The sequence below is a fragment of the Haliotis rubra genome, unplaced genomic scaffold (genome assembly GCF_003918875.1).
Source record: "Haliotis rubra isolate DU_JTF1 unplaced genomic scaffold, ASM391887v1 Scf286, whole genome shotgun sequence".
Classification (NCBI taxonomy): Eukaryota; Metazoa; Mollusca; class Gastropoda; order Lepetellida; family Haliotidae; genus Haliotis; species Haliotis rubra.
This window is the reverse complement of record NW_025766953.1, coordinates 159,089-176,745: the sequence shown is the minus strand read 5'-3', so window position 1 is coordinate 176,745 and position 17,657 is coordinate 159,089. Positions and strand designations below refer to the sequence as shown.

The 17,657-nt window shown below is 37.7% G+C and overlaps 1 protein-coding gene across 1 annotated transcript in view; it reads right to left on the bottom strand.

Annotated features, from left to right (window-relative positions):
* LOC124281624 (F-box/WD repeat-containing protein 7-like) overlaps positions 1-17,657 on the bottom strand; it is a 59,298-nt gene that overhangs the window by 21,984 nt on the left and 19,657 nt on the right. The window contains exons 2-3 of the mRNA XM_046717559.1: positions 4,760-4,891; positions 1,378-1,517 (exon numbers count right to left, since the gene is read on the bottom strand). Of these exons, the coding sequence (XP_046573515.1) occupies positions 1,378-1,517; positions 4,760-4,864 (245 nt within the window). The 5' untranslated portion in view covers positions 4,865-4,891. The remainder of the gene's footprint in view (positions 1-1,377; positions 1,518-4,759; positions 4,892-17,657) is intronic.

Below are 17,657 nucleotides of genomic sequence, written 5' to 3'. Positions count from 1 at the left end.
TATCCCTAATTTCATGTTGGATACGCTTTACAGTGGGAGGGATGCTGCTACGATAAAGCTTTTGAACTGCGCGCCTGATTATGCCCCTATCAAAACTGTCAACCACTTTCTTTCTACCTCTCTCCGCTCTTTTGAGACGGTCCCTCCACTACCTTTAGTCGCCTGTTTCTTGATGATGCCTGAGACTTGACTCACAGATAGTCCCACAGCTCGGGCTGTTCTTGGCAATACCCGATTCAAATTTACCATATTCTTCCCCAATTTCTTTTCCCACCTAAAAAAGAAAGAATATACCCTCTTTATTACCTTCACAACTGATACGGGCATTGTTGTTCCTCTACCCATGTTGACAGCACGTGAGTGTTGACGTGACAAGCATGGATGTTATAGTTTTTTCAATAAACGATAATAAACTTAGAAAAGTTTTCATTTCAGTAGGTTTCTCCTGTAAAATAACCCATCTATGTCATTTCGGTACTCATCTATGGCACAAGTAGATAGTGTTTTTATTTTTATGCTGATATATACAGATGTCCTTCTTTTCAGTCGATCCGTGATATCTCCTATTTTATTGATCAATACTTTAGTGCAAATATCTACCAGACTAAAACATAATTCTATTTTTTATTGATCAATACTTTTTTATAATATTGTCAATTTTATCAACAAGGCACGAACTAGAATCATGCCTACATAATCCAAGGGAGAAAACATTCGGAATGTCTGTTAATTATTAGCATGTTTCCCTTTATTTGGTGAATGGCTGTTGTGCATGCATTGGTGGTAAAATTGATAATTGTTACTTATCTTAACAATTATTTATTCATAATCTATTTATATAGTGTCGATTCCAGCTTGGATGCTCATAGGCGCGCTTTGTCTTTTCCCTCAATCATTGGATGTCGATCAACGGGACTTCGCATTATCAATCTCAACTCCCTGGGGATCATATAACTCCTGCAGCCACTAGGTGCACCAAGTTAATCATGTTAATAAGGCTTTCCCATCCTTACGAGGTACTCTTTCACAGCTTGGTGGACTGGGACACATAGTCAGAGTACTTTGTACAAGTTCACTGCACATTGCTGTACCCGCAACAAGGTGTTTGCACACATTCATGTGGCCACCATCTGGTCATTTACCAACGGATTCATGGGTTCTTTTAGCGCACAGGGTTGTGTACTGTACACTAGGGGTTGTGACAACACTGAAAGAGTCTGCACACAAAGTTGGCTCAAAGGTTTTTACACCCGGTCACAGGTGGGCTCAATCCTGGCACCTCCAGCTCGCTGGATCACTAGCCTGGTGCCTTAGATACCTTGCCTACCATGCCCACAATGATCAACAAAGAGAAAGAGGCACAAGAGATGAACTTACCTGCTTTCACCAGAATTTCGAGATTTGGCCGAGGAAGTCACAGGTCGACAAGATAATCTCCTTTTGTTCTGATCTACAATACTGCTGCCGATACCAGCTACCTGGCTTAAGGCACCAATGTTTTCAAAAGCTCCCAATTCCTGAAATCATAGAAACATCAAAAACATCTTAGATACATTCTTACAATCTTCCATTACTATCAGAGAAACAGACCTCTTGTCAAAGTATCAAGTGAATCTATGCTAAATGATGCTTCTGTGGATCCCTCACTGTCAGACAAATCAGAAAATGTTTTAACAGAAAATGTCTGTATGAAGCAGACAACTGATATCTGTGTCTTGTTTTCTATCAATTACTGTAAAACAACAGTTAGTAAGTCAGTTTAGTTTTACGCTGCACTCAGCAATACTCTAGCTATATGGTGGCGGTCTGTAAATAATCGAGTGTGGACCAGACAATCAAGTGATCAACAGCATGAGCACTGATCTATGCAAAATGGGATACAATGACATGTGTCAACCAAGTCAGCAAGCCTGACCACCCAATCCCATTAGTTGCCCCTTACGACACTCGTGGGCTATTGGAGACCAATTCTAACCCAGATCTTCATGGCTTCAACAACAACAGAAGATGAGCTCAAATATATTTATCAATGAACTCATTCACAGTAGTCAGAACATACCAAACAATGAAGTTTTAGCAATCAATTCATGATGAAACAACAAAGGTGGCAAAACACTGGCACGAGGTAGAATGTCCTGTTTAGTAAAATACCAGGTCCTCAAAAGGCACCAATATTCACAACTACACTGATCTGTATAGCAACTTTCAAAAAGAACTATTCAATGGTTTAGAATCTGAAACAACAACAGACATAAGACGGATGGACAGACATGCTCATGGCTTCATTCCAAAGTATTCAACCTGGGTGATAAAAAACAAGATGGCTGCCATGCCTGACTTTCTTGGTGGAACACATACTCCCATGATATGGGGTTCTGAAGCCTAGCTGGAGCACAGTACAATAGTCAGGTTACACCATCACACGGTTGAATTACCCAGCTAAATGTTTCTGGATGAACGAAAACTTGTACAATGGAAGAGATATCAGTGATTCAGTTTCTCATGGCCGTAGACAAAATTTCAAGTAGATAACTTTCCTATCTAATGTCGTGAGAAAGTGAATGACTGATATATCTTCTCTTGTATTAAATTTCCGTTCAAAAACAAATCGGAAACACTCACTATTTATCTACACGTCTGAAATCTACGTTAAAATTATCACCATTCCATCTTCAAATCCATATCATCAGTTTCTGTATTTCTTGCTGGTAGTATATATTCTAAAAAAAGAACTGAAGAAACTTGAGTCAAAAAGCAAAAAAAGTTATTTCTGCTGATCGTGTCACGAATCAGATGCTACTTACAATTGTAAGAGGCTGCTGAACATTTCACATATTTTTTTTTTTTAAAAACTGGCTTTGGTTTCTAGGCTTAAGAAATCTATAATGTGGATAGATACTGGCTGTGTTCAGGAAAATGTCACCACACATTCTTTTCATCAGCATCAACAAGCTATCAGGAGAAACCCAACTACAAACAAAACATTATTTGACTCATTTTATGCTTGGATCAAATTTTCACTTGAATCTCAAAATGACAAAAATGGCAACATAAAAGATGACTTGAATACCAAGACAAAAAATAACCATCAAACAAAATGTTTGCCATCAACTCATCGTCAACTGTTAATCAACCATCTACACACATCAACTTGCACACAACAGTCACTTTGCATCATGTCTGTATCCAGGATACAGAAGTCATTACTGTTAATAGCTAACTATTTACAAAAAAACCATCAAATTAGTCTCCAACCAAATGTTGCCACAGCCTTTGGAAAAGTCTTGAAAGTCTTCCGAGTTACGATTACCATAATGGACATTTAAAGTTACAAGCGCCAAGAACTATTGCAAAATGAGACCCAGCATCAAAATGACATTCTGCCAAGGATGTATTTGACATATACATTTTCAAGCAGCTAAGTCTGCAGTGCAGCAAACACGGATACTATGACCAGGCAGATCACTCCAGTCCTGACGGAATGGCTTGTTAATGAAAAATTACAACAACGCTGTGGTTCCCCATTAATACTAAATATCCAGAATGGTTACGTTAAAAAAGTAGGCTTTAGCACCTTTTCTTAAAAAAAATTCCAGGGCAACTATTTTGAATAACTGTTGTAGAGCTGAATGTGTTCATAAACAGATTTATGTGTTCATGTGTGGTGGTTGTTGTCATGCATGAACAGTGACCACAATTAAAAAACATTAGAATTATATGTTATTGACTCTGGTCTCCAACTACGATCAAATACAGTGTTGAAAGCCGACTTAAAAGGACAAGTGTCTCCTACTGGAGATAAGAATGTGTTACTTGAGCTAAGCATGGACAACTGGAGACAAGCCTGTGCTACTTGAGACAAGCATGGACAACTGGAGACAAGCCTGTGCTACTTGAGACAAGCATGGGCAACTGGAGACAAGCATGGGCAACTGGAGACAAGCCTGTGCTACTTGAGCCAAGCATGGACAACTGGTGACAAGCCTGTGCTACTTGAGCCATACATGTGCTTCAGGGGATAAACATGGGCTACTGGGGACAGGCCTGTGCTACTTGAGACAAGCATGGGCAAATGGAGACAAGCCTGTGCTACTTGAGACAAGCTTGACAAACAAGGACTAACAGGGATCTTAGGATGAACACAATCAGGCACCACAGGAAACAAGTTGCATGGGACAAACATTGACGATTAGAATGGGCTACTGGGGACAAGCATCTGCTAGGAGGCACCCAATAGGACTAATGTATAAACATGATAAATGGGTACAAAGATGGATGAGCATTTTAAAGAAATGTAGCAGGTACCATATATGTAAAATACCGACATATATCAGGAACCGTTTGAAAGGTTCTGGTAAGTGGAGAAAAACAACAAATGATCCAACTATGTAGAAATCCCCTGTCATAAACACAATACCATAGCTTTAAACTCCTCTTGTGAAGAGTATCATGTAGTAATACTAAAATGTGGAGATAAAGATGTTTTAAGACTTCGGACAGAAAGACTTACTTTATTTTTAACTGCATAATAATTCCATTTTAGTATTAAACGTGAACCATGCCTGCTTATATGTTCAAGTACATGCTAAAAAAAGAAATTCCATCTAATCATGATGAAATTCAAGCAACACAAAATATAACTGCATCAAACATGTTAAAAGAAAACCCTTTTCAAGTCTACAGAATATCTTTAAGCTGTAAAGAAAACAGCATTGTAATTTTAACAACACAAAGCTGGTAGATTGAATGCTGTACTTACCTTCCTGTGCTTGACAATGGCTTCAGCTTTGCGTGTGCCTACACCCACTAGTGTCTCGAGCTCACTGACTGTTGCTGTGTTAATATCCACTCTGCGTCTGGCCATTCTCCGCTGGTAGTAGCCCAACTTGCTCTGAAGACAAACAACCACTCACGATATCATCTCTCACATATATTGTATGTAATGAACAGTTACTTCCAACAAATGGCTATCTTCTTTCAACTGCATATTCTTCCAATTTAGAATTATGATGATTCTGTTACCTAAGACAGCTTCATCATCATCATCATCATCATCATCATCATCATCTAACATGGACTATAAATACAAACTGGAATTTGAATGTCAAGCTGTTGTTGTTGAAAGTTTGGTATTAACAAGGATAGTCACTTTCTACTGTACTGGTACTCCTGTGGGAAAAACGCGGCATAGATACTAAATTCATATTATTGAAAAAATAAATTTCCTATTGCTTATAATGTGTGTTAAACCAAAACATGACGGAGTAAATTGGCAAAATATTTTTCCAGTCACTATTACCCATATTCACCAATGGCCTTGAAGGAATACAAAGCAAATTGTTTGGTGCCATGGAGTTACCTCTCAACGCGGTGTTTATTTCATTGCAACATGGTCATCATGTCATGCCAAGAATCTTTATGTGTTTTTTCTGCTTGAACTGCACAGGTTAGGAGGAGTAAGATGATTATGGTATCACATGACACCGACTAACTGTTTGTTGCTTCAATACAGTCTAACAACAATTACCGTTTCCTGAGTGTGCAACAGAAATATAACAATAGCTCATTCTGCTGCACTAATAGCTTACACCCACAAGGATATCACATGTACACTTGGCTGTACACTTGGAAATTTGTCCTCTTTATAACATATAAAAATAAATAAATTATGCTGAGTTGAATAAAAACTTACATGTGACCTACTAGAGCTAAACACTGCAGCCATATTGGAAATCAGTCCCTGTTGTGCATATTGTTGGAACATCGGGACTGGATCAGAAAGGCAATGTTTCGGATTCCATGTAATGAACACGACAAAGGAGGCAGAGGGGATAATGCCGGCTAATAATAATGGTTACTGCTGTACAAATAAGGGTATCGTGGATGGATAGATGCCAAGTGTAAGGACTTCTAGTTATCAATGTACATGAAAACAGGTCGAGGCAAGGGGAAATGGTGTTTAACATCACATGCAAGATTACTGCACACTCATAATGTAAAACAACAGTGAGTAAGTCAGTTAAGTTTTACGCTACACTCAGCAATACTCCAGCTATATGGTATCAGTCTGTAAATAATCGAGTCTGGAATAGGCAATCTAGTGATTAACAGCATGAGCATCGATCTACACAATATGGGATACGAGGACATGTGTCAACCAAGTCAGCGACCCTGACCACCCCATCCCATTAGTCACCTTTTACGACAAGCATGGGTTACTGAAGACCAATTCTAATCTGGATCATCACGGGTCTCACAACAACAACAGATAATCTAAGTCCATGCAATGACATGGAAGACACGCCGAAACCTCATTGTAGCCATTATCTGCCGTCTGCTGTACTTCGTGTCCATGTTATTATTACTCGCTGCCTTTCCCAGCATTCAAACAGCCATTTGTGACATCCGACAGACACAAATAGAAGTATGAAAAGCATGAACTTTGTTTAATTGGAAAAACTTTTTTGAGTATGCTAAATATGACTCGTCTTATCGTTAGTTTTATTTATAACATGATCAGTTTTATGCCTTTCATGTGTGGGGCTGCTTAACTGCTCATCTCGTCAATATGGAACAAATAATTAGTTTCCTTCATGGAAACCAGTATGGCAGTTTACTCAGATTAAAGGTGCTTACTGTCAATGAACAAATCTGAATACTATATTTAACCAAGCCTAATGACTTGGTCTCATATGACTTGAGTTGCACATAATACATTAATACATCAAAAATACATTATTTCTGATGACAAAACATTATCAATGGACATCGGACCCATAAAATTAATGACAGATTTTGAGTCTCGATTTAGACAAAATAACATGAAATCATCTGATAACTATACACATTGTTTAGGTAAATTGACGACAGGTCAAATGGGGATTAATGTTAAAGAATATTTCATGTACACACAGCAGAGTCCATGTACATATTTGTGTGGATGCTTGTACTATAGTTAGGCTAGTTTGATATAGCTAGCCACTGTGATACGAGCTGGTGGGGGTAGCCTAGTGGTTAAAGCATTCGCTCATCCCGCTGAAGGCCCAGGTTCGATTCCCCACATGGGTACAATGTGTGAAGCCCATTGCTTGTGTCCCCCGCCGTGATATTGCTGAAATATTGCTAAAAGCGGCGTAAAACCCAATTCACTCACTCACTGTGATGCGATGCCACATCCTTACATGATACACCAGTCCAACTGCTGGCATTAAACCAGACAATTCTTGCTGTATTCTAGACTAACACTTAGTCCCTGAAAATATATAATTTTGACAGTAACAAATAAACCCATTTAAACTGAAAAGTGAACCCAAGTGAGTTGGGAGAATGAACCTTGGAAAATCTAGACTTGCTTCATTTAGGCTTTAGCATTGGAGGGAGGGCTAGGCAGTAGGGAAAATAATGTGGTTCACGGACTGTGAGACAGACCAGCTGTATTCCCTCAATGCTGATGGCCAGACAGGGTAACAAGCAGTACAATCTTATATTTATAGGTATTTGCCCCTGAGAGATCCAAAAATCTATGATCAGCATGTTTGGGCTTTCCTCACAAATGACAAGGGTAGGGGATCCATTCTACTATACCATACATCACAGATAGTTTGGACCCGTGAACATCCAAATGAGGCAACTAACGGGATCGAGTGGTCAGTTTGCGAACTGGGTTGACACGTGTCATTGTATCCCAGTTGTGAAGATTGATGCTCATGATATTGATCACAGGATTGTCTGGTCCAGACTCGATTATTTACAGCTGGAATATTGCTGAGTGCAGCGTAAAAGTAAACTCACTCACTCACAGAAAGTTTGCGTTACATGCAACAACTCCTGTAAACTACCAATATTGACTGAATGCACTGTTAATGTAAAGGCTAAAACCAAGTTGAAATATGATCATGTTACAGTTCCCATTATTTGCTCATAATTGATCCAATGTGCTGTACATGACTTCGTTGAAAAACTAGAATAAATAGTTATTCCCTCTGAGGATGGAAGAATTCTCAATTACATGACAAGTGTTGAGTTTTCATGTATCCGATATGTATACACACGAAAAAAACTGTTTTTTTCTTAACGTATGTATAATTCTTTTGCATAGAACTATTCTGTTTTCACAACACATCACATCTATGTGAATGTGTCTCATTTCTTGGCAATATCCTCTGTCAGTTTTGAGTTTTGCTGAAGTGTGATGGACAAACATTCTACAACCTATAACATAAAGTGGACAGATAAATAAAACCAGCTATCATATGATCCCTTTCTAGATCCAAATGTCTTCAAGTTGAGCATACAAGAAATCAATGATATACTTTTGTAAACAGGTGAGCTGCAACAAGAAACCATTCCACTGTTATAGAACTGGAGAGACTGAGCAGACATCTTCAGTCTTGTAATCATAGTAAGATTCTCACATCTCGTCAATCAATTGATATTTTCGACTTAGATTTCTCAATTCTATTCGCAATTTGTAAGGTAAATAGAAAATATACAGGAGGCAGATGAGTGATAAAAGTAGTTTGAGCTTGGAGTGACCAAAACAATTCATCAAGTTCTACAAATCAGACAATGACTTAATCATCATTAGCTACCAAAATATTGGTAAGAACATTGAGTTTATTAATATTAATATGAACTGGATCGACTGTCAGCTCTGCAGAAGCCTATCAGGTTGATTTCAGTAACATAATCCAGTTGATTTCATAGTTCCTTGAGATATGTCAACAGCTCATGTTTCAATACAAAAGAAGACAGACGCCATCTCAGAAGATTCCGCTGTTGTACAATAATGCAGATACACAATAAAAACAGGTAGTTTTACTACTGCTGTAAACACAGACATCGCATGACCTTTTCTTGTAAATTAATACTACACATGAGATGAAGATGACTACAACGACCATGAATAGAAGATACTCATTGCCACATGACACCAATAAACATGGTGGAAGGACAGAATGGCCAACAAAGCATAATGATTGATGATGTCAAGTTAAGGCAACTGTAAAAAGTCTGCAAGCTTATGGAAACTGGAAACACAGAATACTATTTCCCAGTAACCATGGAAACCTCTAAATTCTTTTTATAATGTTTATTACATTTTTCAAGGGAATGCTTACAATTTGATTTACTTAAGGAGATGGGGAAATTACCAGATTCCTCTTGAATCTACACCATACATACCGTATATTACCGTCTATAAGCCGACCCCATAGATAAGCCGACCCCCAAACCTGACCCTTAATATCAGTGTCAAAATGGTATGTTTCGTGCATAAGCCGACCCCCGCAATGGGGTCCTAATCGCGGCAAACACAGACCACAGACAACTGGCGGTTACCAATAATTATAACTTTGGTCCACATTTTAAAAAAAATTCACAATCATCTTGCGTCTACTAACGAATCGAAATGAAGTGTAGTTGACAGAAAATAGATAATATATTTTGTTTCGCTAAATATCATACATATTGTAGTTAGACGATAACATGTCAACAAACTGGCTTGCTTATTACCGCCTTGTTTTCCATGGACTGCTAGTTTACAGTAACATCGGTAAAAATGTGTGAACTTAAATGGCTTGCTTATTTTACCACATTCCATGTGCATACAACTTACCACGTTCATGAGGGTCCGTATAACCTTAGTGTTGATTATATATTTTACATTTATAGTGCAAAAACTGTAATTAAAATTAAACAATGCTACGATATATTTCTTTGGCTTAAATAATAGTACTCTGTATTATATTTTACTGGTGATTGCGTCAGATTTCATCCCGTTATATTATTGTGCATGTTTGAACTTGCTCGCCGGGAAAAGTGTGCACAGCTTATTGCTATTTCCGGCTCAAATACACACGGTAATCTTATTCTTACTTAATTTATAGTGCAAAAAACTGTAATTAAAATTACACAATGGTAGGATATATTTCTGTGGGTTAAATAATAGTATTCTGTATTATATTTTACTGATGACTGCACCAGAATTCATCCCGCTATATTATTGTGGATGTTTGAACTTGATCGCCGGGAAACGTGTGCACAGCTGCTTGTCAAATGTCATAATGTCATAATGACTAATATGTAATATGTTGAAATAATGAAAACGTACAGATTATGTATTTTATTCATCATTCAAAACATAAACGCTGTAATCGTGGCAAACATCCTGGCAGATGTACCAGTAACCTGTAACATCGTCCTGGCAGGGCACTGGCGAGCTAAAAAATATTTCTGTGAAATTGTATCTCATAGAAAAGCGACCCCCTTCTACAGACATATTTTTTTGGTCCTCAAAATTCGGCTTATAGATGGTAATATACGGTATGATAGGCAATAAATATTTTCCTTTTGTAAAGTTACATGCAGCTTGGAAGTCTCCTCATCATTTCAGTCAATTACATTACCTGTAGTCAGACAGATTACGCAGAGTTACCTCCCTTTCCTTGTAGGGAATCTCTAGTCAACGAAGGTTGACTAGTTGTTCTTGTCTGGTGCTAAATTTTAATGAGTTGAATTACATCTGGTTATCTCAGTTATTACTGTATGCAAATGGGCCTAATTATGTATGTTTATGTATGGCGGTACGTAGCATTGGATTGTGAACATATAGGCATTTAGTTAAAACAATAAAGACATTGTTGTTTTAATTTTCAATTGTAATCTGTCTATGACGTAAGTTTACCAAAAAGTTTCTTAGGATACCTTTCAGCTTGCAATAAAATAAATAATTTCATTCTGACATTCTCTAAGTTCAGACTGTAAATGGAAACATTTATCATCTGTAGATGAAATTATTTAACCTTGCACTATATTCTGAAATCAACAAGAAGGCAGTTGGCATGATGTGTAACGTGTCATAGCTCAGTAAGACCACACCCTACTTCAAGTGTCCTTCTCAATAAAAAGCCAGTCGCCAGTCGCCAGTCTCAGGATGTTTATTATCTAGCTGAATAAAGCAACCATGCTTCATGTTAAGTTGTATAAACGTTTTGTTATTGAAAATAACAACATAATATTTGGTCATACATCTGATGAATGTTTCAGAACAACAAAATCATGGACAAAATCTATACCTGAGAACACGAGAGAGTGACACGCCCAAACGATGGGTGGTGTACAACTCAATTAACAATGTCAATATTTGCATTGATATATGTGAGATAGCAGCAGCGCTTTGAAGACGCAAGAAGAATGAAAACAGCCATAGGAAGACATTGCTCTAAATGTCAACAACACTTTATCCCAAGTGAGCTCAAATTACTGAGTGTTCCTGTCCCTGCAGTAGATATTGTTCCAACATGAATCTATTGAAAGATGCATCACATATATATTCATAGAATAAAATATTTCCCTACTATACTTCGCATAAACATTATGAAACAGTTACTTTTACCAAAAAGTATATTACAAATTAATATGATTTGGTTGGTTGGTTGCAACGCACTCAGAAAATGGCCGCTATATCATAGTATATGGCGGCAGTCTGTAATAATTGAGTCTGTAATATGCGTTATGCAGCACACACAGACACACACACACACACTGATATCTGGCCAATGATGGTTGAATGATGGCATGTCACTGTTGGTAAAGTAATTGTGCCAACATTGTTATATATTTCATTTGCCTATGCTTTAAAAATTACAAACCAACAAAAACTTACTTTGTTTAATAACATCCAAATTCTCATTTGTCTGTTAACAACCAAATGCAATATTATATTCATTTCCTACTAATTTTTAATTCTGGATATTCACAGTGACAGCCAACTTTCCTGGTGCTTGATGTACAATTGTTTGTGATTTGAGGAAATATCTCAACTCGTACCGGAAATATCTCAAATTCACCTTTATAAATAATCACAAAGCTTCTCATCTGCCTATGACGACACAAGTGTATAAAGAAAACAAGCCCTACCCCTAAGAATCCGCTCTACATACTAATCTTTAGTAAGTGGATTGAAATATGTCATTGCCAAAGGCTAGACAATAATCCATGATGAAGTAACATTTTCTGTCATAATGTTACAGGCGTACCGGCATCAGAAGTACTAGTCTGTCATACAGCACATATACTACTACTCAGACCCAGAAGCAAATATATCCAAGAAAGCCCACGCAAGTCTAGAAAATGAGGCAAGTCTAGATTTTCTCAGCTTCAGGACTGTTAGACTTACAACTAGTCTCTGAAATGAACATATTTTACTGAAAAAGTTCATAGTAAAAAAAAATATAATATAGTGAAAAGGAGCCCTGAGACTTCTTTTTTCAGGAAATATGTTCATTTCAGAGACTAGTTGTTAGTCTACAGAAGTACCAGCTGCTCTGTCTGCAGCCAGAGGCAATTCACAGAGTTGTCTCCCTTGTTGTGAATACAGTTACCGACTCACAGCTGAGTACATTATTGAGATTGGTTGTGTACTGTCATCAAATGCATGAAAGTATTTAATGAATTTTCCATGATTATGTGAGTGAGTGAGTGATTATTTGAATCTTTGACTCTGGATGTAATTAACAAAAGTATCTATCTAATTCATGCAAGTAGGCTTTTTACACAAAAGATATTCCCCAATAAATCTGAGTTTAATACGTTAGAAATGCATCTTGTTTTGACCATTTTTATCATTATTGTAAATGCACGATGACTAAATCACTACTCTGTGAAAGAGATCAAATGAAAAAGGTACATGTTAATATAACTGACTTTAGTTACCTCAAATTAAACTGAAAAAAAAATGTCAACAGAAGAAGATAGAACCCTGAAGGAAGAAAATGAAACAAGATCCCCAAACTGTTGTTTGAACAAATGTCATTGTTTGTTTGGTCAAGCATACAACAATCACCACACATTACAGCACACACACACTACAAACACAACACATCATGTGAGACATCACACTACACACACACTATGAAGATTCAGTGAATGAGTTTCATTTTACGCCCCTTTCAGCAATATTTAAGCAACATCACGGCAGGGAACACCAGAAATAGCCTTCACACATTGTACCCACGTGGGAAGTCAAACCCAGGTCTTTGGCACGACGAGCGAAAGCTTTAACCACTTGGCTACCACACTGTGCCCCAATATTCAACATCAGACGATGTGGATTATTGCTATTGTGTCGGTGGATGAGATAAAGATTCACCATAAAATAAGGGGTCCAAAACAATACTTATGGCGTCTGTTCTATAGCTTTACAATATCACCAGTGTTCACGAATGGTGTTTCAAAGTCACAGAACATTGGGTCCTGTAAGTTTCAGATGTCTGTCTGACCCATTGAAAATGCTCAGGACCCATGGAATAAAATTAAACACACATTTCAGATTTAATATTTCTTATAATTGACATTGAAATTATTAACAAACATAAGATTTATAAACAGCAAACAAGTGTCACATAAAACAACTTCAGTCAAAGTCATTGTGAAATACAGTCAGAGACTGGGGTCGGCGGGTTGTAAACTTCTGTCTGACCGTTGGCGAATCTGTCGGAATTTGTCAGAGGGTCAGACGCTATTCATGAACACTGTATCACATACACAAAGAATACAATGTGTGTGGAAAAACACAGAAACATCAACAAACAGGCAAAGGGAAAGAATTGTTTACATTGAGACATATCCTTGTCTCATGACAAACCTAGGGGAACTTAGTCTTCGACTACATAGAAATGTGATACCTACATTGTACCGATAAGTGTCAATCTGATATGAATGTAAGACTGGTTTAGTCATTAGATCCACAAGTGTTATGCTGGTGCCTTCAAACAAAGTCTGTGCATCTAAAACGCAAAAATGCGCTTGCCAAGCCAACACTTAATTAATAGTGAGTGAATGCGCTTTAGTTTTTCACGCCCCGCACTTTCGGCAAATTGCTATATTTCTCGGGTCTGTATATAATCAAGTCTGGACCAGAAAATCCAGTGATCAACAGCATGAGCATCGATCTACGCGACTTATGATACGATCACATGTTAATCAAGTCGGCAAGTCTGACCACCCAATCCTGTTAGTCACCTCTTACTTTACAAGCATGGGTTACTGAAGATCAATTCTAACCCCGGATCTTCACAGATCAAGACAAATGGGGAAACAATATCAAACTATGTTACTGGTAGCCATAATACCTTCACCAGGTTCCAACATGCTTACTCATCTGATTGGCCAAGGTTTGGACAACCCCACTTCCATGCATGTGTCATTCCAGTTTAGTAACTCAACACACTCTAAGTCAACACTGGAAATCATTAAACCTGACTTCGAGTCAGAATGCATTTCTATCAAATGATATGTTACTGCTTCTTGGAGAACGAATATGCATTTCATAATGATACTATTCTCATTGCCATTGAAAGAAAAAAACGAAATAATCACATGAAATGTTAACCCTATTGAGAAACTTCAACTAACTCAGTCTATTGTCCATATGACATAATGTGGTCAACTGTGATGTCAAGAATAATGGATTATGTGTTGTGGTCAACTATGATGCATTGTGAAGTCATATTGCTTCAACTGACCAGTTCGTTTCGAGAATTGCTTAACCAGGGATTTACCTTAGGACTCATACTCTTAATTTTCAGGGGTCCTTGACAACAAAATGGGGGTCCCAGACACTTAATTATTAATATTGATACTGTTATTGTATTGTGTATCATGATCATCACGTTATTGTTACAGTAACAGAATTGCAAATTGTACCATAACCCAGCTAGTAGCAAACTCTTTGATAACTTATTGTTACTTGATTGGAATTTGTACAAAAAAGTATATGGACTTTTTCTGTGTCCCTGTGGACGCGCTAATAAATTTTGTTGCGTCCATTGTCAATTTTTATGTGTATAGGACGCAGGAATTCGCTTCCTGTAAATCCCTGTGCTTAACAGGCACACATGCAATTATCACAAAGTCATTGCACTTGATCTTCAGAGCCTTATAGCATGGGGAACAGCTGAAAAAGGTTTGACCTTAACAATGATGTTCTGTGTTGATGGATCGGTTGTTAATTATTTTTAGTGTAAAAATCCTTTTTTTCCAAGTTTGGACTGACTGACTGACTGAGATTGGTTTTACGCCGCTTTTAGCAATATTCCAGCAACATCACGGCGGGGGACACCATAAATGGGCTTCACAAATTGTACCCATGTGGGGATTCGAACCCGGGTCTTTGGCGTGACGAGCCAACGCTTTAACCATTAGGCTACCCCACCGCCCCTCCCAAGTTTGGAAGAAGATGAAATCTGATGGTGCAAACCTGATGAATACTGACGATGTTTCATTAGTTCCAAGCCACAGTCTTGCATTGCATCAATGGTAACTACAAGTCTACTACACATCTACAACAGAAGGATTCTGCCACCCTAGCATTGTTGGCAGAAGTACATGGACCTCAGAGGCCTTTATCTTGAATATACTTCAGAAACCAACTAAATTAACACAGGCCATCATAGTTAAGCTCAGAACCTTCCTGTCTCCCAGACCCGTGAACCAGATACCTATACCATCTGCCTGGCCCCCACGAATCAAGTCCTTACATCACAAATCACTGGTACCTAGCAAGTGTCAGCTGAAGCTAAACCAAGAAGGTGAGACAGGTGAACCCTGTTGCGAGTGAGTCAGTTTGGGTTTACGCCGCTTTAAGTTTTAGCAATATTCAAGTAATATCAAGGCAGGAACACCAGCAATGGGCTTCACACAGTGTAATTTGAACCCATGTGGGGAATCAAACCTGGGTCTTCAGCATGACGAGTTAATGCTTCCAATCCACAAGGCTACCCACCAACCCGAACCCTGTTGTTGAGACAGGCGGATCATGATGACTGGCCTGTTTAGTGGTGGCCCGATTAATTATGAAATAATCAAGATTTGTTGCTGTGACTAGCGACCAAGCAATCGATCATGTTTTCTCATAATCTAACACAAACATTTTTGGAAGACTTGTTTACATTAACAATATTTTTCACAAGGTTTGTTTTGTCTGTTACATTTCATAAGCACTAAAGCTCGTTCCAAGTCATGATTGAATTTATCTTAAAGACTTTATGGAAATTTATATTCCTAACATACTAGTCATCCTTGAAAGATGTGAAATTTGCAAATGCATTTTGTGTAATTTGGAAAACCTCAAAAGAACTACATGTTTTTCTTATTACGTGTGTATTAACAAACATAATCAGGTAAATTTGATAAATGACGTTTACCACCGATTATTTACGATGATTGATCGGGTTGTAATGAACATATCATCAATTATGAAATTTTAACCAATTCCCAACATTACCGCGGTTGTTAATAACTTAACAAACCCAGTCTAAAACAATGACACCATATTTTGTCTGACATGACAAGCTATGATGTATAGTCTATTGGAGATATAATGTATCACAACAAATGAGTTGATTAGTTTGTGTATTACAACACAGACAGAACAGAGCCATTGGTGTACATCACATAAAGGTTAAAGGCACAATGTCACACATTTTCGACAATATTTTGGCCTACATTATATATATTAGGGGCATATACACTCACTAAAGCTTCCTTATCGATGCAATAAAAGACTTATTATCCTTATGATTTGTCTGACATCGATAATTGAAATTTTCGAGGCTAACAGCTTCCAAAACAGAGAACACTTGCCAATAAACAATTGCTCCATACATCGAAAACTGTTGCACACAGTGTTGTCGGTGTTTTGCCAAACTGGTTTCAATCACAACTTGTAAGTGGGATATTCATAAAGAGCTACTCCAAGGGACATAACTCTATGGGGTTCACTTGAAATAATTTTTCGCAGGTGTAGGGTAAGATAGTTGATTTAATGCAATGTTGCATTAATTCAATCAAACTTTTTAATTCAATATTGTAATCTACACATGTAATTTTGTTGGGAATAAATTATATGGTAGCTTCCCCAGGGCTGATAATTAGTATTATTGAGAGAAATGCATTATTTTGTAGAGAAGTATTGTGTGACATAGTGCCTTTAAGCCCTAACTACCACAAAATAGAGTAACAAGTTCTTTGTTTGTTTGTTATAAGCTGCACCACACAATCTCCCATTTGTATGACGGTAGTCAGTAAATGATCAAGTCTAGGCAACACAATCCAGTGACTGTAATCATGAGGTCAAAAGTCTTCGCATTCCGATTACATAATGGACATTTAAAGTTACAGAGCAGAACTACTGCAAAATGAGACCCAGCATCAAATGACATTCTGCCAAGGATGTATTTGACATATACATTTTCAAGCAGCTAAGTCTGCAGTGCAGCAAACAATGGGACACTATGACCAGAACAGATCACCCATTCTGACGGAATGGCTTGTTAAAGATCAAATATACCCTAAGGGGTACAAATACATAAATCATTCAACTGGCATCGCTTTTATAAATGAAACCCTGTCATTAAAACTACTCACTTTGGTCTTTAATTAACTTAAATCGTCCTTTTTGACAACAGTGCACAATTCTCACCCGCCGAACGAAATTTAACCAATCAGAGAGGGCGTCTGTATGACGTCGCCATGTGGAATAGATATGAGGGCGATGCGAATTCATGTACATTTCAGGGGGTAAATTATCTTGTTTACAGGTTTGTATAAACCTGACATCGTGAGAACTGTTGTGGAAAATGAAGCTATGTGTTCTC